Here is a 24,572-nt window from a genome sequence, read left to right as displayed (position 1 = left end):
AGTGACAGTTTGTGTCAAACTTACCACAAATTCCCAGTTTTTGAAGACAAAACTGCAGTAATGACTTTAGAAGAGCATGACATCTATATAATATTGTTAACTGTCTATGATGTTACCAGCTGCATTTTCCCATTATTGGTGATACTTAACCTCTACTCTCTTCTAAAATTTGAAAGTGCTTTTCAAATATATGCTACAGCATGATCAAACATGATCAAAATTAAGGTAAGGCTGACACTGACAGTTTCTTTGTTTGGCATTGATTTTTCCCAAACAGAAATGTTATTAAAGTTAAGCAAAAGGCAATTTTTTCAAGTACAGTTTTAGCACTTCTGTTGATTAAATTGAAATGTCTATGCTAATCAATACAGACCTTGCTGTAAATAAACCTGAAATATTGTCCAGCTTTAGAAAATCTCTTGCCACAAAAACACTGCAAGGTGGAGAAAATAGCAGTGTGCATATCTCTGCCAGGCCACTTATCCAGATTCCTCTTCTTTTTGCTGTGAATATGGAGAAACCAGCCTTGGTATAAATTAACCAGGTTGTGCCCTTAGTGCTTCTGTCCATTGGGAGAACATGCTGGGGTGGGAGTCATAAAATACCTCAAGTTGGAAGAGAGCCATAAGGATCATTGAGTCCAGCTCCCTTCTCCTTTCAAAACTGCCTAAAATTAACCATATGACCAAGAGCATCATCCAGACAGTCCCTTGGCTCTGCCAGGCTAATGCTGTGACCTGGGGAGCCAGTTCCAGTGCCTGATATGATCCTATTACTGAGAGATGCCTCTGCCTGAATTAAGGTGCAAATGTGACCCATATGCCAAAGTCAACAGAAACAGAAAATTCTGATCTGTAAGGGAAACACATATGTTGCTATTGAACAATAAAATGGAGAAAGAAAAGGAAAATGGAGGAGGGAGACAGACAGATCAAGCAGAAAATAGTCACCACTCAAGGATCCAGTGGCATCCTGTTGATCCTTAATCACCCTGAGCTTCTCAGGAGTGAGAGTCCTGAGGCTGTTCAAAACTTTCCACTACTTATACATTTTAGCAAACAACAAAATAATTATTAATTAGTGCTCATTGGTGTTATGCCCTAGTCTGCTTGGGGAGTTTAGGGGAGTGTTGTTGGTGTACTCTGGGCAGTGTGCAGGAGAAACAAGAAGATTCTCTGCAGGTTCAATAACAAACTTTTCCTTGCAAACTTTAGAACATTGCCGTACAATAAGGTCCTAGGCAAATTTTAAAGTGTAGACATTTTAGTTAGAAATGCTGCAATATAAAAGTATAAAAATAGCACTTAAGAAAATTTATAAGGTAAAGGAAAGAAAGAGAAAGGATAAGTGTAGACAGGCACATGGTCACCACCTGTGGATTCTGTGGCAAGATTTGATTCTTGCAATTTTTATGTCCATTGGTCGACGTGTTGGCCACAGTCCTGTCAAAGTGATGGTCACAATCTTGATCCCTTTGAGGTGAGGGAAGCCCCTGAAACACAAAATCTGGTGGGTTAATATAGGCTACGGCTCGGTGAGAATGCCCAAGTACTCCTCCTGGGGTGGTGAGTTTTACAATGGATTATGTAATGCTGTGGATCAAGGAATATTTTGGGAATCTTTGATGGTTTATGACAATTTCTGAGACTTTACAGCTGCCTCTTATATTGGTGTAGTATCAGTTGTGTGAATTATGGCCCTTAAGCCAAGATGAACCCCATCAGACCTACTGTGAATGTCCTGGTGCGTCACCAGAGGGGAGTCTTCACAGCTGAGCCACTTGTGTATGGACACTGGCATGATGAAAAGCACTGTTTCACCTCATGGGATTTGCCTCTTATCAGCCTCTGCCCTTGTCTTGTTCAAGACTCAGCTGTTGCCTTGGCTGATGGGTGTGCACCTCCTCTGGGCCTGGGCAGTCACTTCAAATGGCAGATTGTTTGAGCATTAACCACTAACATTCCAGTCTCGCACAACTTGTCGCACAGTTGTCTTAATCTGTTGGTTAAATGATTCCCTCTCTTCTCATACTATTTGTGCTCAGTCTTTCTCTTCTTTTGAGTCAGTAGGTTCTGACTTGTAGTCACAATCTCCCCTGCCAGAATTACCTTTCGCCCATTCAGAGCTTATTTCAGCACAGTTGCTGAGTTAGCTGTCCTTGTGGTTGCATTCTTTATGTCCATTTTCAGTGGCATTCTTGTCTCCCAGGTTTGTTTATCTCTTCCTCCACAGTGGCCTAATTTACAGTCCAGGTTTCAGGTATTCATGTAGGCATATTTGGCAGTGGGGACTTCAGTGGTCACAGGTGCAATCTGTTCCATAACTTGAGGGGATTTTAGACCCTATGAGCAGTTGCTTCTTTACACAGTTTGCCACAGTGGGATTTTTTGTCTGCATCCATTACCCAGGATGTGCTAGCCAGATCTCAATTACACCAGGCTTGGACTTAGAGCCATCCTGTTGTTCCCATCTATGCTTATCTCATAACAAAATTATCCTGTAGCAAGCAGTGTTTGAGAGTGGCAGTTGTGCTCCTTGAGTCCTTACAGTGCCCCACCATACTCAGTGAAGGAACTTCTCCTAATGCCAACCTGAACCTCTCCAGCTGCTGGCCCCCATGAGGAAGCAATGGGGTCACCCATCACCTGCTCTTCTCCAGGCTGAACAAGCAAATTTACCTCAGATCTTCCTTGTAAATCTGACCCTGGAGATTTTTCACCTTCATAGTGGGCCTCCTCTGAACACACTCCCACAGTTTGATGCCCTTCTTGTGTGTATCCTGCTTTCAGGGTTTCTCTAAATAGGATAAGGCTGCCTGAATAAAGAGACCAGAGCAGAAGGGTTGCACAGGTGGAACAGGGCTGTGTTAGAAATTCCAGATGGAGAACTGGGAATTTTGAACAAAATGGCTCCAAGCCATCATCCACCCTTCTGCATGATCCAAAGAATCCAATTCTATTAACATGGTATGACTCAGATTGCCTTAAATTTCTTGGGGTTTTTTTAGCTCAGATGTTGGCTGTGCTGTGAAAAGGCACAATGGCAGGTAGAACCTGCCAGGGATTTCCCTGTGGCAAGGGTAAGGAAGGGCTAAAGGGAGTGGGGAAGGGTGGGGAAAGTGGTGCTATGTGGCAGGTATAAGTGGTCTCTCATCTAGGAGCAGCATGGACTTTATGCCAGGGACATGCAGCATGCAGGAAGGGGTACAGATTTCGGCTGCAAAAAATTAGAAAATTACCCCAGGTCACGATAATGCTCTGAGAAGGGTTTATTTTAAGGAGCAGACAGCATCCCACTCTGGAGCAGCTGGCTGGCATGGAAGGCTGAAGAGAAGAAGTAGACAAAATTTGAGGTAATGGTCACCAAAGCACACAGGGCGTGGAATGTTCCAGAGCATCTGTAGCTGGGCAAGATCAGAGTCTGATGTGATAACTCTGATCTGTAAAGGAAACACATATGTTGAAAAGTTGGTCGAATTATATACTTTTTAAGAAAATAAAAGCACATGATATATAGAAGCAATTACTGCAAAAAAGCTGTACATAGTTGGAGCCTGTCTTTTAACTTGGTTGGAAATCTTTCATTGTCTCATTGTGAGACTTTGAGAAGATTTAACCTCTCTGTCAATTTTCAAGTTCCTAACTCGGAGGTGATCAGCCTCAGTGTAGTACTGCAAGGATAGCTAATAAACAGCTATAAAACACTAAACACTGTATGGAAGAAAAAAGAATCAACAGAAAATTCTGAATAAATTACTTGGATAAATAACATAGAAAAGAGTATAAGGTACTTCATTTACCTTGTCACTCTACTGGCATGCTTTTCATCCATCTGTCATTTGTTTTCACAGATTATGAGCTTCTTGGAAGAGGATCTGTGTCTGTCCTCAGCACTATGAAAAAACATGCCACAAAGTGGAAACAATATTGTGAATATTATGACTGTCATAGCTATTGGAAGTGTACCACCTATCCTAACTGAGCATGTTTGTGAGGTTCTGAGTGTGCTCCTTCCCTCACAACCTCCCTGAGGTGAGGAAGCACTCCTCTGTTCATCCCACACAAGGACATATAACGATGAAGACCTGGAAACTGTGTCAGGGCAAGGAAACCTCAGCAATCCCAAAGCCCAGGAATAGCACTCAGGTGGGGTGGTACTCTTCAGTCAACTTTGCTCAGACAAACTACCCAGAGGAGTCCAGCAGATGTGACACAAGACCTATAACAGTGTCTTTCTGAACTGATGGGCCCAACAAGTACCCTGGGACACCCCACGTGTCAGGGTTTAACACAACATGCCTATGTTTGAGCATTTGTAGCAAGCCTCACAGCCCCCCTTAAAGCACTGACAGAAAACATGACCTTTTGAAAAATTATTGGTACCAGGGAGTCTGGCAGCAATCATCATTATTTTCATCTGCTTAGATGCTGGTGTTGGGCCAAAAAGCCTATAAAGCATGAGGGCTGGCTTCATTTCTGAAAGGAGTTGAAATCCCAAGAAACTGCAATGAAATCAGGCATTTCAGATGGAAACTAGACAGATTCATTACCTTGCCACAGCTGACATTCAGCCCACAGATCTCTGTCCTTCACTCTGCCATCAGCCACAGCCTCCACATGATTTTCTTGCATTACTTGCTATTATGACTATTACTTTCTATTCATGGAGAGCTGATGGCATACTCCAAGATGGACTGATGTGCAGAAGAGTGTGTGCACTCTCTTTTTTAATAGATGCGGAGTCTATAAAGCAGACTGCCTGACAGCTTTTCTACCTATAGTTCAGCATCTAAACTGACCACCAACTTCAAAAACCCCATGACTTTGCCTCATTGATGACACACACAGCTTGCATTTCTCCTCAGCCTCAGCAAGGAAGACAGATTAGTCTCATTCCTAGTGATAAGAGTTAGTACACCAGTTAAGACTTAATATACCAGCAGGATATCTATAATGACAGAAGTAGAGCTTCCAAAACAAACTAAAATGACTTTAAGCCCAGTTGCCAGCAGCTCCCTGGATGCTCTGGGAGCTGATCAATACCTGAATTATCTGTCCAGGTCTCAATTAAGCATCAATGAAACAGGGTGAGGCTGAAGTAGCTGCCAAGTGAACGATTTGGGTCAGGATCAGTGGCCAGTGCACAGGCCAGAAGCAGAGTCCCCCACCTGCCAAGTGCAGAGCTAAGCCCCAGGTGTGTGACCCTACAGAGCGTTTCACACCTGTGAAACACAAGATGGTGTTGCTGCTCAGCCACTGCACAACTTAAGCCTTTGTTGGCAGCAACAGAAACCTACTGCTGTGCCAACGTATCGATTCACGTGTGCACGTGTTTATTTTTCTTAGTGTTCTGCGGCAAATTAGTGTTTTAAGGTCACCTAAAGAATCACAGCAAAGGTATAGGTGAAAGCAGGTTTAATATAAAACGGAAGTGTGATGTAGTTCATTTACAAGGTTCCCTCTACTACTTACTACTAATGCTCTGGTTAAAGCACACAGAAAAAGAGCAAACTAAAACCTAAAACCAGTCAACTGAAATCAAAAATCAACCTGAAACCTCTGTGAAGGCTGGGGTTAAGGATAGGAAAGGTGCAAGGACAAACAGGAATAAGGAAGACCCTCCCATTGCACCACAAGTTTCAGAGTACACCCATTTGCTAAACTGTGCCCCAGACTTAACCAAGAGTTTAGGCCTATAGCTTTAATAGCACTTAAGAGCACTTAACTGACAGGTTAAGTTAAACAATTTATCTAAAGATTCATATAGAATTGACTATAACTTATGAACCTAATTTACAAATCTGAAGTACTTAAGAATTCAGGAGAGCAGCATTCCTTGTACATATGCTATATAGCATATTCAGACCCTCATGCACACAGTCCTAAAGAGTCTGTACAAGACACCCAGAGAGTACGTGTGACAAATTCCCTTCAAATTTGGTGAAGGAAACACATCTGATACCTTGGGATCTTTGCAATGGGCAAAGGGTTGAGTCTGGAGAAGTGGGGATGTTGGTCCAGGCTCCATCATTGTCATTCAGAATTTCTCCAAGTTTAGCAAACTTGAGAGTTCTCTGGCACTTAGAGGCCCCACATAGAGGGAGGTGCTGGTCACAGTCTCTGATGTCCAGGAGAGCTCAAAGGGTCTCACTTTGGAGCATTGCTTGTAGAGTCACAAGAGAGTGGGCTTCAATCATAAAAATTTTTCATCCTGACTGCAATTTGGGCTAGTAGGTTCTTTGAAATTTTGATAACAAAAATTGTTATTCTGCTTGGGTTGTTTTCCAGGCAAGAAAATAGGTTTCCAAGGCTGTTCATTAAAAATCAGGAGCTCATTAGACAGTACTAGTTCCTGGGAACAGACTGATTTTGATAAGCCCAGGAGGAGCTCAGCCCAGGTGCTGTTTGTGAAGATCGAGGCCTAATGAGCATTTCTCAGATCACAGTGAGGCCCCAGGAGGAGTGCAGGGGATGTACACCACATGTACACATACGCCATTACACATCTCTAGTGCAGATGAATTAAAACTAATTACATCCAAATCCTGATCACAGAGAAGTTCTCTGAGTCCTTTAATGCACTTTTCTCATGACAAAACCCCCCAGGATAACACCATTTGTATCAAGTAGGTTTACTCCAGTAACAACCTACAACAACAAGAATCTTTCCATTCTTTAGTTCTGACTCTCATTTCCCATATATGGTTCTTCAGCTCACCTGAGGAACAGATTCTGAACTTTGTTTATTCATGGTTTTGTATTTATTAAGCATATATGCAGTATTTTACAGACTTTGATATTCCGCTGTCAAAACCATTAGAAGAGCATTAATGCATTGCACACAGTATCATATATTGGCTTTGCAATTTGGTGTCACTCTTATGGTTTGGAGGTATATCTAATATTCCAGGCGTTCTACACATTGTACACAAAAGAAGACTGAAATGGAGGTGTTACTGCATGAGCAGCAAAGGATGATCCAGCCACCCACCTTAGATTCAGCTCTGAGGAGAAACAAGCCTGCAAGGACCCATTTAACTTCCGTGCTTGTTTCTTTTCAGCTTTCAGAGAAATGAAAATTCTCCCATGAAGGCAATTTGCAGGCTCTTCCTCCTTGCCCAGATCACTCTTGATGGGCACTGGTGAACAAGCCAGCCAAAGCACAGACACCGGGTGCCAGTTGTCAGTGCGAGGGAGGGATCCAAGAGCCTGTGGCACCTTCCAGCTTCCTGTTTGGGTCATTGAGGGAGTTGCAGAGGTGTACAGCAGGAAAATGTCACGTATTCAAGTCCAGACTGCCAGCTGGTGTGAAAACCCCAGGCTCCCTTTTGCGGGCCCTTTTGGGGTGACTTTTGCTTGAGGGTCTATTTATGTGCCTGATAAAACTGTGAGGCAAACCAAAGATTTTCTTGTCAGAGCACTCAACAGATGAGCAGCTAAAGGGAAAGAGCTGTTTGGACATCCACCAGTGGGATGTGACAAGGGACACCATGGATGTCAGGCCCAGGAGACCCAGGAAAAAGCTGGTGAGTTTGCTGTTCTCCTTGGCTGTGAGTGAGCCTCCTGCTGGTGTCAAGCATCTGTGTTCTCATCCTGAATCACTATGGCAAGCAAAACATGAGCATGGGGTGAAGACCCCAAATGACATAAGCACTAATGTGTGTCCCATCTAAGCCACTGTCAAATTAACATTCAAATCTGACACCCACTTGGAGAAGATTAATTTATTGCCAGTTTAAAATGGAGTAGTATACTGGAAAAAGCACCTTTCTCTTACCCTCTCCTGCTACCAAAATCATGGGTGGGTTCAGCTTTGGCCATGGCAGGTCTGGCTGGAAGCCAGCTGGAGTTGGCTATGCCAGACAGAGGGGCAGCTCTTCCCACAGAAACCACTCCTGCAGTCCCACCGGCCCAGTACATAGACCCAATTCAACTGTCTTGCAAGCTGTGCTGCTGGAAGCCCCAGACTGCTGTGGAATACAGCTGCCCTATTCCATTAAATGAACAAGAGGGCAGCTTCCCACTGTGCAGATCTCAAAGACATGGTGTAAATCAAATCTGAGTCAGTAGCTTTGCACTCTACTCCTTTGCTAACTGGTTAACAAAGCAGTAGCTACGAGCATCGTTTTCCAAGAGAAATGTAGATTTTAATTTGAATACAGTTTCCTCACCCTGAACAATTCTCCATCTCACACATATTCACAGAATTCACAGAATTATTAGGTTGGAAGAGACCTTAAAGATCATTGAGTCCAACCCAATATTAGTAAATGAATATTGTTCTAAAAAAGCAGCAGATCTGGCTATTCCAACAGTCATGTCATATTCCAGCATGGAAAAAGATTGTGGTTTCTTTGGAACAACACTCTTTCTCCTGCTTTTTTTCTGAGGAACTGTGGTTTACTGGTTTCTCTTATTGACAACCTTCATTCTGTTTTCTCTCCTGAAGGCTGCTCATGCTTCCAAGACCAAGCATTGAAACTGCATGCCTGGCTTTATATTAAGTCACATGAGAATTAAATTTAAGGGATCATTAGCACAGAAGGTTTGTGTCCTACTGTAATTGCTGCTCAGTGCACTTAGGCTGTTGCCAACTTCTTCTCATTGCAAAAGTAAACTTCTGAACTGTTTTCTTTGTGTTTTCTTTCAAAGAAAAGAAGGGAGCCCAAACTTCTGCTGTGTCATGTGAAAACAAGTTCTGTGCTATGGGAGCACAGTCAAACACCCATGGAATGGTCTGAGGACACTGTGTAGAAGACATGGACCCCACGCCTGAAATTCTAATTAATACTAATATTTAATTTCTTATCCTTACTGTTCAGTATCTTTATCAGTAACATGGACATCATGGGACTGAGTGCACCCTCAGCAGTTTTGGAGATAACACAAAGCTGAATAGTGCTGTTGACATAGCTGAAGGACTGAGAGTATTATAAGACTGGTAAAACACTGGAAAAGGTTGCCCAGACCGGCTGTAGCCACATCTCTGGAAACATTAATTCAGTTTGCAAAGGACCCTAAACACTTGCTGGAAATTGATGATGTCCCTGCTTATTGCAGGGCAGTTGGTCTAGATGACCTTTAAATATTTCTTTCAATCCTGACTTGTCTGATTTTATAATTTCCACAACTTTAGGAAGACTAAAAACTGTGTAACATACCAGAGTACAGCTATGTTGTAACTTTATGCGCTGAACTTGTGTTTTAGTCTACAGCCTTTGCTCCTTTTCATGTCCCTGGGCACCACTTAAAAGTCTGGCATCATCCTTTGGCACCTGCCTTTGAGATATACATATGCATTAATGAGATTTCCTCTCACAAAGCTCATGTGGATGACTCATGCTATACTTAGACTTGAACGCACTAATGCTGGCTTAACCTACTGCACAAAATAAGAACACCTGTGTGTCAGACTAAGACCCAGTTGTTTAGCTTCTTAGAAGCTGCCTGGAAGGAGATTGTAGCAAGGGGGAGGTCAGCCTCCTCTCCCATGCAACAAATGATGCAGGGAGAGGAAATGGTTTAATGTACATGGAGAGGTTTTGACTAGACATTAGAAAAAAAAAAAAAATCACAGGAAGGGTGACCAGATATCGAAATGGGCTGCCCAGGGAGGTGGTGGAATCACTGTCCCTGGAAATGTTTAAGGGAAGACTGGACGTGCCATGGTCTGGTTCACATGGTCAAAGTTTGGACTTGGTGATCTTGGAGGTCTTTTCAACCTAAATGATTCTGTGATTCTGAGCTAACGGATCATTAAACCCACAGAGTGTGGCCCCCCACTCCTAAGGGGAAGGAAGATTCATAAATGCTCATGGTTGAAAGGAACAACAAAAGTCAGAGGGTCTGCAAACAATCAGAAAGTTTTATTAGTAAATCTCACACTCAGCATGGAAACCGGTATTCTAGTCCTTGACCTACTATATAAGCATGTGGCAATGGGTTTTAGATAAAGAAGTAGTGTGAAAGGGAGGACAGAAAGGAAGAGGTGAACTAAAGAGGAGGAGAGAGAGAAAAAGAACAGATCACCGTTGGTTCCAGCACTGATCCAGCTGAAGGGAGTCAGTCTTGGTGTCAGACTGGATCTAGCTGCGTCCATCCAGCCAACGGGATATCCCGTGGGCACCGCCCGGGCTTGGGAGATATTTTCTATGGCCTGACTTCCCCGTACTGAAGTGTTTCTCACTTTCTATGCTATCAGTTATCATGGGCAGGCTGTTCTGTAAGACCATTTAGGGAAATGGGTCGGAGGGCTTGGGCATCCTGAGTGCTCTGTGTTCCTCTCCCTGCCCTCCTTGGCCTCGTCCCCGCGTCTGCCGTGTCTGTGTTGTGCTCATCTCCAGGGTCGATAAGAAGGATGTTTTTTCCCGGAAAGTACTGTCTCAGGTCCGCATGGCCACATTATGTTTCTCCGGCTACCTCTCGATCTTTCTCACGGCTCCCCCACGGGGGGCGGCAGCGGAGCCGCCACAGGGATTCCCCCACGCCCGCCCGGGCCGGACCGTGCTCCGCCCGCCGCACCACCAGGGGGAGCCCTCGCCCGCCCGCCCCCCGCACCGGACGCCCCGCCCCGGGCCGGGCAAGCGGAGCGCCGCCATTGGCCCAGCGCCGCGGCCCCGCCCCCTCGGCGGTCACGCGCGCGGCCTCACCGCGGCCGGAAGTGCCAGGGCGAGCGGCGGGTCCGGGTCCGTTGCCGCCGGTGCGTCCCGACCGCGGCGCCTCCGCTCCTCTCCCGCTCCCCTCGGCCCCGCCGGGCCCCCTCAGCCACCCCCGCCATGCACCCGCGGCGCCCCGACGGCTTCGACGGCCTCGGCTACCGCGGGATCGGCCGCGACGAACTAGGCCCCGGCTCCAGGCCCTTCAGCAGCGGCTCGGAGCTAGGCTCCTGGGTGACCAGCCCGCCCGACATCCCCGGCAGCCGTAACCTGCACTGGGGCGAGAAGACGCCGCCGTATGGGGCCGGGACCCCTCTGGGCGGCGCCGGCTCCAACGAGGAGGTCAATCTCGGGGTGGCCGGCCCCGGCGCCGGTAAGGGAGGGCCCGGCCTGGGCTAGCCCGGGGACGGCCGCCGCCTCTCGCCGCTCCCCGATCCCGCTGATCCGCGGCTCCCGCCTCCCGCGAGTAGTGACCCGCCGGGCAAGGGCGGGCGGCGGCCCCGGGCTGTGCCGTGGCCAGGCCGAGCGCCGCCCGGCCCTCCTTTTTACTGGCGGTCCTGAAGCGCCGGGAGAAAAGTCCTTTAGAAGAAGGCGGACTGCTCCGTGGCTGCTTGTTGCGCTCCAGCGCTGTGCAACTCCATGCAAAAATGGTTTGAGAGTGTCAGAGCGCGCCCGCAGCTTCTTGTTAAGCAGCGTGCAGTCAGCTTGCTCCTCATTGCCCGCGTAAACAATCTCCTGCAGAAACACTCCGCCCTCTTTAAGGGCAGGAAGTGCTCTCGGCTCTTAGAGTGCTGCGTTATTTTGCTGGTGGTGGTGGTGGTACAGACTGCGTGGCTTCTCTCGGGTTTAGAACATGAACTGCTGACGTAAACCTTCCCCCTCCCCGCGTGATTGCAAGGGAACTGTGGGACTGGTAGGATTTAAGGAAGCAACTGAGTACGGGGCTTTTTCAGTAATTGCTAGGAAAGTGACTATAAGCCTCCATAAATAAAGTAATTTTAGATCTTCATGAAATTGAGGTGAATTAAGGAAAACTTGCTGTATCTAGGGTACTGTATGTTGCTTTCTTTAAATAAAAAGGAGCAGGTTATAGACACTTGAGTATCAAAAGATAGATGAAATAGTAATTTACCTGAAATCAAATTTTATTAGTAGGCAAGTCATTCTTTTCTGACCTGTAGTGCAGTGCTTTTATTTAGGTCTCACAAAGAGTACAGCCTTTAGCATGGACTCCATCCATGGATGCACTGGTTGAAGCACTAAATATCTTTGCATAGCTGGAGGCTACATTTTTCCCCCCTATCTACATGTGGAAGGTGTGTTCATTCTGCACTTTGGAGCGCTGATACGGAGTTGCTGTAATCACTAAATCCAGCAGCTGCAAATGGTATCTTACCATTTTTAGGAGGGCTGCCACATTTGTGTGGAGCCCCACTGAAGTTACTTTATCCGTAATTTCAGACTGCTTGCACTCTGAAGATTGTAGGGCTGAGCATTAACTTTAAAATGCCTTTACTGTTCTGATGCTCATCTTAAAACCCTTCTGATAATTCCCAATGGGCAAATGTTTGTCTGGTTGCAGGCAACAGAGAGTTGAATTAATTACTTTTGTAATTCTCCAATAACTAGATTTTTGCAAAGGACTGGAGATAAACAGCTGGCTTGAAAATTTGCCTTATGTGGATGTTTGTTACTTTATCCATGGCTTTTTGTGTAACTTCACCCAAAATTTTGCCGCCTTACTGTTTTAACATTATTTTCACCTCAATTATCTAAATTTATGTTTCAGAATTACTGTAAACTCACGCATGCTAAATCTTTCAGTAGTTGGTTTGAGTTGGTTTTTTTAGATATTAAAGTACTCTCTGTCTTACTGTTCATTTTTCTCTGTTCTTTTTTTCCCCTGTAAGAAAAGCATAATTTTATATATAAGAGTATGTACAAACTCAAATGCAGTCCAAAGTGCAAATATTCCTGGGAGAATATTTTTTTATATCCTCTGTTGCTCAACTGCAATAAATATTGTGGTTTAGTGCTTGTAATTTTCTCATGCAAGTATAGGATAAAATTAGTTTTTCAGATCCTGTGCATGCATTTTCGCTATTTTGTGATTATCACTGCTGTATAATCTGGTTTTGTTTTTTTTTTTTCTTTTTCAGAGCAGTTGAACAGATTTGCTGGCTTTGGTATTGGCCTTGCAAGGTAAGAGTTGTGCTGAGTGACAAAGCAGTAGTAAAGCTCATATTTGTCTTATAAACCCTACATACACTTCTATATTGTGTTTTTATTCCAACACCCATAAGTAGCTGAAATGTGTTTAGAAACTTACTACCCCCGTTTAGGTTTCTGTTTTCTTTAACTGTTGCTCAAAAAATACATACATGAATGTGAGAAACAGTTTTTCATATGGAATGCCCAGGATGTGTGTACCCTGTCCAAGTAATCTGAAAGTAACACCAGAAAATTTTTTTGACATTTGCAACTTTTATTAATATTTTTAGTCAATACAAATATTTCCTAAGAAAGTGAAAATGTCTTCGAGTGTATTACCAAAGTATCCTCACACCATAATGTTCATCTAACCAAGCGGTCTGGAGGACATTTTATTCTTTATTATAGTGATTGATTATTAATAGTGTTTTTGAGAAAGTGCTGAATTTTAAGATGCTGATGTCCAGGGAAAGTTTTACTTCTTTTGGTAGTAGCAAACTACAAATTAGCTCAATAGTTTAAAAACTGCAGTATTCTTCTGTTTATCAGAAGTTCAGAAACCTACCAGAGATGATTCTGTAGCTTGTGTTTGTAAAAATCCTGGATGTTCTACTTTTCTAATCCATGTCCCAGGTTTGAAAATGTACGGGTAAGTACTCTGATCACTCAGGCACTCTGAGATGAAATTAATATTTTCTCTGAATGGCTGCAACCAGGAATTCTGCTTTGGAAGTGAGAATTTTCCTATGAAGTTTTGATTGAAATATGACTTCTGGCAGTGGCAGGAGAATTGTTTTGGGTCAGTAGTGTTTTTGGTGAAAAGGTAGTCAGCTACTACTACCAGTCCTTCTATGGCCCTCCTAAGGAGAGTCTTGATTATTAATACAGTATGCAGAATTAGCATAAAACTGGAACTAATCCTCTCATAACTGTGGTTGTGGTTTGTTATGTACCATGATACTTTGAGGAGGATGAGATTAAGAAATGTCGTATGTTATTTGCATATAAAAATATGTGCATGCTACATATATATGGGGCTTTTTCATCATGAATGTGTATGTCAGATTTCATGTAACTTGTTCCTTGGGAGGCTGTTGGGTAGCCATCAAAAACATGCCTTGTTAGTTCACTAGAAAATACATTGTTTTTCCAAATACTGATCTGCTGTTGTTAGAGACAATTAACAAGCCTTTTCTAAGGAATTCTTAGTGACTTCTCATTAAATACAATTTTCCTTTGAAGCCTATTTACAGAAAATGTGTTGGCACATCCTTGCATTGTTCTACGCCGTCAATGTCAGGTATGTCTTTCATATTACCTATTCCAGTCAAAGCTCCTGTGTACTGCCATATCTCTGAATGAAAGTATGTATTATAGGAAGCTTTGTAATTTTTAGGGGGCCTCTGCTACATTAACAAGTGTTTACTTGTAGAATACATGTTTTCTGTTCTGCAGTTTAGCATATTTTGAAAAATCTTACTCATTTTTCTTTGGGCAGTGGAGAGCAAATTACAACAGTGTTTTGGGGTCTGTAGAGCAACTTTCAGATCCCCATTTACAAGCAAGATGCTTTGTTTCATAGGTTCTGATTTATGTAAAGTTTATTGTTTAAACTTTCATATGAATACTTAAAAGGACTGCCCATTTCCCTAAATTTCAGTGAGAATTTGCTCATACCTTTAGCTGATCTTTACAGAGATAAAATTCTTATATTTGAAACACCTTTATCCTTCAGAGTTGTATCATCTGCAAGTGTGTTTCTAAGACTGCCATTGTTTATATTTTAACAGGTTAACTATCATGCACGGAATTATCATCTCACACCATTTAGTATTGTCAATATCATGTACTGCATCAATAAGACACAGGTTAGTGTGTGGTGGCAACCTGTATGTGAGCACTGAGAGTACCTACAGCATGTGTGTACATTGCAATCTGAGTGTTTATTTAGGTGGTGTTGTAAAGCATGGCTGTGCTGAGGGTTTGATAGTTTTATAGTTACAAAAATGTGTCAAGAAGATCAAGTAACCATTATTTTTTTCAGAACTACAGTACTTAGTGGGGAAAGATTTATGGATGTTAGAAAACAAAAAGTCCCTGAATTTTTTTTTCATTAGGTTTCTGAAAAATCATTAATCATTATGTGGATAAAGTTATTGTTGAAGTGACGCCTTCCAAAGGTAGTACTGAGTACATTTCCAATTCTGCAGGGGGATGGCAATCCTTAAACTCACATCAGAAGGCAGGAAGAAATTCTTAATTCTGAATATCTTATGGATGTACTTTTGACATCTCAAGCTCATTTTGGCCATAAAAAATGGTGTTAAGTTTATAATGCAGATTATTAACAGTGGGAGATGTGCCTCCAAAATTATTGACAGGTCTTTGAAATTATTGAAAAACAAAAACTTTATTTGAAATTATTGAAAAACAAAAACTTTTTTGTAGATTAAAAAATGAGTTGTTACCCGAGTTTAATGATAAAGTTAAACACTAGAATTTTAGCCCTGTGTGGTCTGAATTTACTGAAATTCTTTAATAATAAGTTGAAAATATTTTTGAGTTTTGTTTTGGATATTTTGACACACAGGGTCCAAGAGCTCTCTGGAAAGGAATGGGCAGCACTTTCATTGTTCAGGGCATAACCCTGGGAACAGAAGGCATCATCAGTGAATTTACACCTTTGCCAAGGTATTGCATGCTTTTTTACCACTTCTAACAAATTAGTAAGTTGTTGACTTATTTTCAAAGTGTTAGTAAGGCTGTTTGAAAAAAAATACTTCATGAGAACAACAAGATAATAAATAGGTGTTTCCAAACACAATGTGGTTGTCTTGGAAAAGGCGACCTTATAATCCATAAATAGTGAGGGATTCTTTCTGGGAACTTTATTTGTTTGTGTCTGCTTACTTGTCTGGCTTAGAAATGCTGTGGCAAATTGGTCTTTGGTATTTAACTCTGTAATAAAAGAAATCATAATTTTCTTCTTTTATTTAGGTTTTTATTGTGTGGTAATAGCAAATACCATACTGAAGGGAAAAATTCCTGGTCTTATTAATGTAAATACAGAAGACTTGCACAGCTAATGAGCTAGCACTGACATTTTGCTGAATATTTGCACTGTCCTTGGTAGGAGGGAGAATAGAATGGCCTGCGTTAGTAAATGAGAAGACGTCGTAAATGGGTGTCCAAGGAACAGCAGCTTTATCTTTTGCTTTCCTTGACCAACAGCTATATGTACCTTGTTCAGTATTCTCATAACAAAGACGTTACCACTAAAAATTACTGACTTTATTTAAAGAGATACTCAGCATTCTACATCACTGTGTCAACCCTCTGCTGCAGAAATTTAGTAATTTTTTACTAAGAATATTCAGGGACATGGAAACTATCCTGTGTTTAAAAAGAAGAAATATGGTTAGGATTAATCAAATACTGTTATGATGCATGTATCCGGACTAATAAAAGTAGGCATTTGCAAGTTCAAAAGCATTAGCAAAAGTATTTCATATTTAAATTGTGTAGTATGTATTTAAGGGTTTTGGTCGGCTCTGTTTCATAGGTAATTTAAATTTCCAGGCATGTGCTTTCTCCAAGTGTGTTTTAGATACAGCTCTAGGGTATGCTTAAGTTCATGATATGTGTTTTAGTGTTTATATCTTCATAGTTCCAAATTCTCAAGAATGTAAGCAATGTTTTTCTTCTTGTGGGCCAGCTCAGCAGTTTGGAAAGTAAGCTGGTGCTGCTGCCAAAAGAATCAGACCTTTCTGCTGGAACCAGCTCATTCTTTCCTCTCTGCTACTCCCATCTTTGTGGAAACGCAGTGTGTGAACAGTCAGGAAATTACCTTTGAAAATGATCTGGCTTTCTCAGTGGTTTTCTCATACATGCACCACCCCACAATTTTCTACTGAATGCTCTCTCTTCCTTCTTAATGGTGGCTTGCATCTTAGGGTGGTCACAGGGAGGAGAAGGTTATTGCTTGTAGCAGCAGTGCCGGCAAATCTAATTTAAAAGGTTATTTAACTGCGTTATCAGGGTCCAAAGAACACAGAGAAGTGAAATGTCCATTCTAATTCTGTGTTATAGTTACATGAAAGAGTACCCCTGTTTTAGGAGAGGAGCCCAGAAATGGGTGTGAATGTTTTGTACTAGGCAAACTTCTTACATAATTGTTCTTGCACAGTTATGCCTTGTGGAGTGACAGATTAGGCTTTCACACATTAGTTTGGCTGGTTTAATTTTCCAAATCATTTAACTATTATGGTAAGTGGATGTGATCCAAGTGTCTGAAATATATAATGGTAAAAATGATCTTCTGTTCCTGTTTAGTGATTGACCTATGGATTTAAAATGTGAAAGCTAGTAACAACACACAATTCTTCAGGAAGAGTAAAATCTTGCCTTTCTTGGATTAGGGTTAACTACAAGCAGTGTCTGATTGTGATTCCTAGACAACGAAGCTGAAAACATTATAGCTTGTTATTAAAAATGCAAAGTCTAGTGTGCCCAGCATTACAGACAAGTATCTATACCTCATAGCTAGATATTGGCCATATGCATTGTCAGTACATGTGGTATTTGAATGGTATCTTGAGCTAGGTGGGTTTATATTTTCTGTCAAGTGGACTGTTAACATTTGCTGTTTTTATTTTGAAGTGCATACTAGAAATACTACTTCAAGGAAATATTATTGATGTCACCTTTGTGTTAAATACATGGGTTTTCTTCTTTTTTATCAGAATATGCTAAGGACTGGTCATAGGACAAAAAACTTCAATTATGTCTGAATGGAATTACTGTGCAACTTCTAGCCTGACCTCTTGTACTTGATTTTTTGTATCTAATTGTACCTGAATATAATTTATATTTTCTTTAAAGAAATAACAACAGGGTAAACATAACCTAAAGAACAGAGGAGCACAACCAAACCAAAATGAAATAAAAATGATTTCTTGATAAAGGAAGAGTAGAAAGATTATAAAGTACTCTGTTGTTTCCTGATTGCTTTAAGTGCTTGTACATAAGGTTGCTACATAAAGGCAGAACTGATTAAAGTCAGTTGCTGTGAGAGCTGCAAACATCTTAGTAATTAGTAACTGAAACCTTTTTTGATAGAATATCTGATACGCCCAAAAAACTACTTGAAGTTAATTTAAGCTTGATTTACTAAATGTTTCACTGTGTCTTTCCAATATGGGAAATACTTCACCCTGAATCATAGAACACCAATATGAAAACTGACGACAGGTTGTTGACACTCATGGAAGAATTGCTTGAGAATTACATGTGGATGATTATTTATGTTGTCTTTTTAGAGAGCTTTCACATAAATGGAATTTGAAGCAGATAGGTGGACACCTTTTACTCAAAGGGTAAGTATAGCATGTATCTTATGTCTTACTATCTAAACATAATAAAACTACCAAATGGACGTAAGTTTAGTCTGCTGCTACAAGATGCCAACAGTAGTTTCTTGACAAGATGCTAACAGTACTTTTCAAATGCTGATTTTTTGAACAATCTTGATTACATACACCACTTTCACAGGTTTTCTCATACTAGATCCCTGTGTTTATGGAACCTCCACTAAATTAAAAGATTAGACTATTTTAGACCTTAATCAGTCTGGTAACATGGAAATAGAATTTAACTAAACTTTTGACTGAAGCTTACCTCAACTAGTTGATATACATTTTAGTAATTGAGTTATACTTGGTTAATTTTCTCTCAGGGATAATTTGGTAGATAGCTTTATGAACTTACAGGTGCCTGTTTGGTTGAAATTCTGATACTGTCATTATGTTAATTCCTACATTGTTAATTTCTACAGGTTAACACATGTGATAGCAATGCCTTTTTATTCTGCAAGCCTGATTGAAACTGTACAGGTAATTTAAATATATTTGGAACATTTTTAAAGACACTGTTACTCTTTAGAGATTAGATTATGTGGAGAGATGAATCTTTGAATTCAGGTTTGTGTTGCAGTAGTTGCATTTGTTTTGCTTGAGGCTGTGTGACTTAGCTGAAATGGATGTTACCTATGTAGGGTGTATCAGTATATATTAATTCTAAATCTAGAATTAGAAAGGACATTTAATGTAGATAGTTGGAATATATTGTATATGAAATAGGGACATGCTATATTTATGTGTTCCAGTAGATAAAACAGAAAGAAGTTTTTCTCAATCTCAAGTTTTTTAACCTTTGCTTTCCTAGGCATGTTGTTACAGTGACATCTGTCGCCCTACAACAACTGTAAAGTTTTTTCTAGTAGTTCAGTGGGGATTTTTAATTAAATACTCAACTCTACCCTCTCAGGACTGTTTTCATTCAATCAAATTTTTAGTTTTAATCTTCATCTAGTTCTTCCTCAGCCACAAAAAATAAAATCTGGACCTGTCACTTAGAATATGTCTTAGCTGGTTCTGTAATTGTGCAGAGTGGGCCATAGTGCTGTGTTGCAGGCTGCCTGTCAGTGAGGTGTTGCATCTCTTTCTGGAGAAAGACAAGGGTTAGCTGTGCAGAAATGTCCAGGATAATTCTCCCAGCTCTGTCTGTATAATGACTTGCTCTTAGATGACATGACAGAGTCTCTGTGCAGCTAATGGAACTCTCTCTCTGTAGATTGAGCTCTCATAGGGAGCGTGCAGGATAGTCACTCTTGTGTCACTGAGTCATCAAAATAATAATTTTCATTCATAGCATGGGCAAGTTGTATGTACCATCAAGACTAGTTTGCTGGTCTATGTGTCCAAAATGGTGGTTTTTCTGGGGAGAAGGTTGGCTTCTGCAGTTTTTTAGTTTCAGCATGCCTTTAGAGGCGTGGACAGGGGCAGGATTCTGCTGTGGGCAGACAATCCAAGCTGAAATGAGCCAGAAGGTACTAGGAGAGCTGTTCTGTCTGAACTGGCTGCATTATGGATTAACAGGACAGGTGGGATTAAGCGTTTGTGCAGGGAGAGTTATAGACAGACTCTCAACAACAAACTCACTTCCTCTGAAGATACTCTGTATTTTAGAAATCTTCTTTCCTCCTGGGATCTCTGGTTTGGGGAATATTTGGGAGACTTAGCTGGTGTCATAATGGGAACCTGGCTGGAACTCAAATTCTTAATTGCTGGGGAATGGCTCTACCCTGACCATGCCATAATTTTGGAACTAGAAACAGTGGTGGAACTAGAGTGGTGGAACACTGTTAATATTTCTGGAGTTCATAGCAGACCACAGAATGGAATGTTATATATTGCTGCTCATATTTTTGTCTGAAAGGATTTTGCATTACCTGTGGTGTTATGCACGGGTAAATTTTTAAGCAATAAAAGAGAACATGTTTAGAGCCTGTCTTCTGTTTGCAAAGTAAGTATAAAGTTTCTTTGCTAGAAAGCAACTTAATAGGAAAACAATAAAACACCAGAAAAGCATCTCTCTTGGCCTTTTGGGTAGGTGATCTCTGTAATGGATTGGTTATGAAAATGCCACTGAGATCTGAGGATTTTAAGATTGGTAGCTTCAGCTGTGTGCAAATATTTTACTCAACAGGCATGTGTCTGTCTGTGTGTATGTGTATATATTATGTATATATTATATCTATATCTATATCTATATCTATATCTATCTATCTATATATATATATATATATATATAATGTACAAAATGTGTTCTTGAGTTCCTGGAAACATCATCATAAGCTTATTAGAAACACAGCAGAGGTAATGATAGCATTTGTGAAGCTTTTTATATTGTATTAATTGGTGCAGGGGAGCAGCTTGGCTTGCCAGGTTTGAACTACATTCCTGTGCTGTAAGAATACAGTGACCAGTGACAAACCAGAAAAGTTCAAGATTGTTGGACTTCCTACTAGCAGGTTTTTGTTGACTTTAACTGTCTTAATTCTGGTAAACCATGCTGTTCAACAGTATCTGTTTGACACTTATCCGAGTGTAAATTTCACCAAAATAGCTGTAAAGAGTGGAAATTGGTAGCTGTCACATTTTGTCATTAGCTGTTCTTTTGTCATTAGCATCTCATACCTCATGGTGGCGTGTTAGGCCAAAGCAGGAATGGTTTTGAAGTGCAGTGACTGTAGTGATGTGGGACAGAAAAGGTGTTGTGCTGCTTAACTTGTACTTAAAGTCTGCAACAACATTATGTTCTCAGGCATTTAAATTAGTTTCTCATCCACACAGAAAAGACCATCAAGGCTCTGTAGGCTGTTTAATATTTCCTCAAATGCTGAGGAATATTCTGGTGGTTTATTCTGGCTTGAGGTCAGGACATAGACCACTTGGACATTTAGGAGAACACCAAAATCTTGAATTTTGGATGCAAACCACAGGATAATAGTAGGGGAAATAATGTTTTTAACTTACTTCTACCCTCACAGGTGGATTGTAACAGAGTAAATAATTCCTACAGGATTTTTATTTTTAGCACGTGAATAGAGTAATTATCTCTTCACTAAGAGACATCATGGGTAAAGAATGCTACTTTAAATGCATATAATGCCATGAAAACATTCAAAACTGAAACTATTCAATTCAAATAAAAAATGAGCTTTCAACACTAGTTATAGAAATCTTTACTATGTAGATTCAAGTTCAAAGATTATGGTCACAGTCTTTAAATAAAGGAATTTTGAATTAAATAAATCCTTCCTGGCATTTTGCTCCAGATGTAGACATTACAAGTTCATGACTGCTTTGCATTCTGATACTTTCAGCAGTAGGCTGAAGGTAGAAACACAGATAACTGCAATATACATTAAAAAACCCTCACCTCTTCAAGATGGGTTCATTCTTTAAAAAGAAGCTTAATTGAATGCTGTGAAGAGTGTTATAACAAGCGGCTTTTATTTGTACAGCTGTGTAGACATAATAGCATGCAAGTGTTTAACTCTTTTTAAAAGTTAAGCAGTGATAAACTGTCAAGAGTGGATGTCAGGATGTTTTTGAACTGCTCAGCACGAGTTGTAACTCCTTGTTTGTTCTTGTAGAGTGAAATCATTCGAGACAACCCTGGCATCCTGGACTGCGTGAAAGAAGGAATTGGGAGAGTTGTAGGCTTGGGAGTACCCCATAGCAAGCGTCTCCTTCCTCTGATGGTCCTGACTTTTCCCACTGCTCTGCACGGAGTTCTTCACTACGTCATCAGTTCCGTCGTCCAGAAGCTTGTCTTGTTTGTTTTGAAAAGGGATAATTCCCACAACCTTCCAACTGAGAGCTCCACTTCTGTGCAGAGCATGCTGGATGCGTATTTTCCGGAACTTATTGCTAGCTTTGCTGCTAGCCTTTGTGCTGATGTCATGCTTTACCCACTGGAAACAGTTTTGCACCGCCTTCATATTCAAGGGACACGCACAATAATTGACAATACAGACCTTGGCTATGAAGTGCTTCCAATCAATACTCAGTATGAGGGAATGAAAGACTGCATAAATACTATAAAACGGGAAGAAGGAGTGCAAGGTTTTTATAAAGGATTTGGAGCTGTTATAGTACAGTATACCTTGCATGTGGCAGTTTTACAGCTTACCAAAATTATTTACTCAACACTGCTTCAAAATGTTTCTTAATCTGTCCAGGTCTGGATCCAGCACATTGGACATGATTGACTTGCTAGCCTAGTTATTGTTTAAGTGGCTTAGAAAATGAACTTTGGGGAATCCACTCTATGGATTCTCCTTACACTGTAGAACAACTTGTTTTAAAAATGGGGATATAGTTTCCGAAGTGTAATTAAAAAAGGACTGTTTAAAAATTACAGACACAAATTGAATATGTCATATGCAGTCATACAAAGGGGATCAGATTTCAAATGTGATTGCATTGAGGATTTACTTTTCCTCGTACCAGTTCAATGACATAAGGAATGGATATGAATTGTTAGTATCTGCTTTGTAAGCATCACATCTAATATTTAATATGGACTGTTAAGCAGTTGAAAGGAATTTATTTTCTTAAGTTATAAGAACTTGCAATTAGGGGACTGATGGTCTTTTAAAAATGTTTCCAACTTCACTGTTAATGGAGCTGTGAGTAAAATATAAACTGTAAAAGTGACTTAAGTAGACTTAAATGTTATCATTTACAGGTATGTAGAAGACTTATTTTGCTGCAGTGTGGCAGCAGATGACAAATGGGAATCTCTTGCTTTGTATAAAAACAACAAAAAATGGGTGTGGGGCAGAGCTGCACAGAATGCAAATTTGGCTGTCTTGCAGTTTGTTTGCAAGGCTTACAATAACTAAGTGTGTGAATAAAGCAAAATAGAAACTGATGTGTGCATGTGTAAGTGCCATTTTTAGTTGACTTTCCACTGACAACTTCAGGGTTTAGTTTTACTCTAATGCTCCAGATGAGAGTGTAATAATCATCCAAATCTGTGTAGTAGTAGTTGTAGTGGTGTTCAAAGTGTACAGAAAGCCTAAGAAAACAATTGGCTGTTCCTAGAGTTTTTATTTTGTTAGATTGGAGGGGTGTGTATAAAATTGTCTCCTTAACTATTTAGCGCTGATGTCTGTAATTTAAAATCTCTGCTAGTTTAAATATTTTGTGGAGCAGAGCTAAGTGTTTATATGCAAGGGAACTATTGAAATAAATAATTTTTGCCCTCTGCCCCTTCAGACTCAGCCTGAAAATGATTTGTAATCATTCTGAACATCCAAATCCTTGGTTTCATCAGTAACAATGGGGATTGGGAGATGTTTTTTGCAAATAGAACAAGCATGTGGAAAGTCACTTTTAAATTATGAGAGGCTGCTGCTTTTTTCACATTCATGTGGCAAGTCTGTTTTTGTGAATGCTGTAAACTGATCTGCATTTTAATCATTAATCATTGTGTAGTTATCACTTATGGAAAGTAGTCATGGTGAAATAATGCAAAGATGTTGCTCTTTGTAAGTTCTGACTTCATGTCAGGTCTACTTTATTATTAATCTATAACTTTTGTGTATTTTAAATGCCTAAGTGTTGAAATGGAAAGTATGATGAACTTGGAAACTGGATTCTTTTGAAATACTGTTGATTGCAATTCTAGTGTATAGTGTATTAAATAAAATGAGAATTCATTGTAAGTATTATAAAATAATTCACCAAAGAGGCATGTAAAGGAATCCTGTTTTGTGTGTTGTTTTACTGTATAGATTCCAGGGTGGCATTGTCAAGTTCCTCAACTTCGTAAGTGCAAGAACATGATGAATTAAACTACATGCAAACTACATGCGAGAGCTTAGATAAAATACTCAGCTCCTGGGTTGGTTTCTTGAAAAATTTCTATGAGTATTAAGATGGACATGCCAGAAAATCATCCAGACTGGAAAAGACCTCAGCAGGTCGTGCAGTTCAAATTCCTGCTCTAAGCAAGGACAGCATTGACTTGCCCATGCCCTTGTCCAGTCAAGTTTTTAATACATGAAACTAGCCTTTTCAAATGTGTTAAATTCAGCTGTAACCAACAATTTTATCACAATTGCCTTGAAGCAATAACTAAGTGCATCTTGCAGTCCAGCACTTCCAGTTTTATCTGTAAAATTGGCCAGCCCTGTTTTTCTAGGAAAAAAATTCTTGGCCTTTTTCCTTTGTGAAATGGAGGACTTGCCTTGATATATCCTTCAAGAGGGAAGATGAGTTTTCAAGAGTGACACTAGAGACTGCTATAATATTTTATTGCATCAAAGACTTGCTTTCAATGCTGACAGTTTTGC

General features: G+C 40.7%; 1 protein-coding gene and 1 long non-coding RNA gene across 2 annotated transcripts; one reads left to right on the top strand and one right to left on the bottom strand.

Annotated features, from left to right (window-relative positions):
• Nucleotides 1–3,295: 3,295 nt before the first annotated feature.
• LOC139600393 (uncharacterized) lies at nucleotides 3,296–10,620 on the bottom strand. Its single transcript, XR_011682512.1, has 3 exons — nucleotides 5,962–10,620; nucleotides 3,800–3,892; nucleotides 3,296–3,439 (listed from the first exon to the last, which is right to left on the bottom strand). It is a non-coding gene; the product is annotated as an uncharacterized lncRNA (long non-coding RNA).
• A 13-nt stretch (nucleotides 10,621–10,633) lies between these two features.
• On the top strand, nucleotides 10,634–23,981 carry SLC25A46 (solute carrier family 25 member 46). The gene is made up of 8 exons (XM_071448554.1): nucleotides 10,634–11,027; nucleotides 12,814–12,856; nucleotides 14,108–14,165; nucleotides 14,656–14,733; nucleotides 15,456–15,556; nucleotides 18,184–18,240; nucleotides 18,699–18,756; nucleotides 21,864–23,981. The coding sequence occupies exons 1-8, from the start codon at nucleotides 10,775–10,777 to the stop codon at nucleotides 22,440–22,442; spliced, it is 1,227 nt and encodes a 408-aa protein (XP_071304655.1). The 5' UTR covers nucleotides 10,634–10,774; the 3' UTR covers nucleotides 22,443–23,981.
• The last annotated feature ends 591 nt before the right edge of the window (nucleotides 23,982–24,572 follow it).

The sequence above is a fragment of the Agelaius tricolor genome, unplaced genomic scaffold (genome assembly GCF_023055355.1).
Source record: "Agelaius tricolor isolate 1412-34295 unplaced genomic scaffold, bAgeTri1.0.p SCAF_27, whole genome shotgun sequence".
Taxonomy (NCBI): domain Eukaryota; kingdom Metazoa; phylum Chordata; class Aves; order Passeriformes; family Icteridae; genus Agelaius; species Agelaius tricolor.
This window is presented reverse-complemented; position numbering and strand designations above follow the sequence as displayed.

What these genes read in the sequence shown, in the direction of transcription:
- SLC25A46 (XM_071448554.1), top strand. Translation starts at nt 10,775, where the DNA reads ATGCACCCGCGGCGCCCCGACGGCTTCGACGGCCTCGGCTACCGCGGG. An exon ending in GGTGGCCGGCCCCGGCGCCG is followed by an intron (nt 11,028 to 12,813) that starts GTAAGGGAGGGC and finishes TTTCTTTTTCAG; the next exon opens with AGCAGTTGAACAGATTTGCT. An exon ending in TTCTACGCCGTCAATGTCAG is followed by an intron (nt 14,166 to 14,655) that starts GTATGTCTTTCA and finishes ATATTTTAACAG; the next exon opens with GTTAACTATCATGCACGGAA.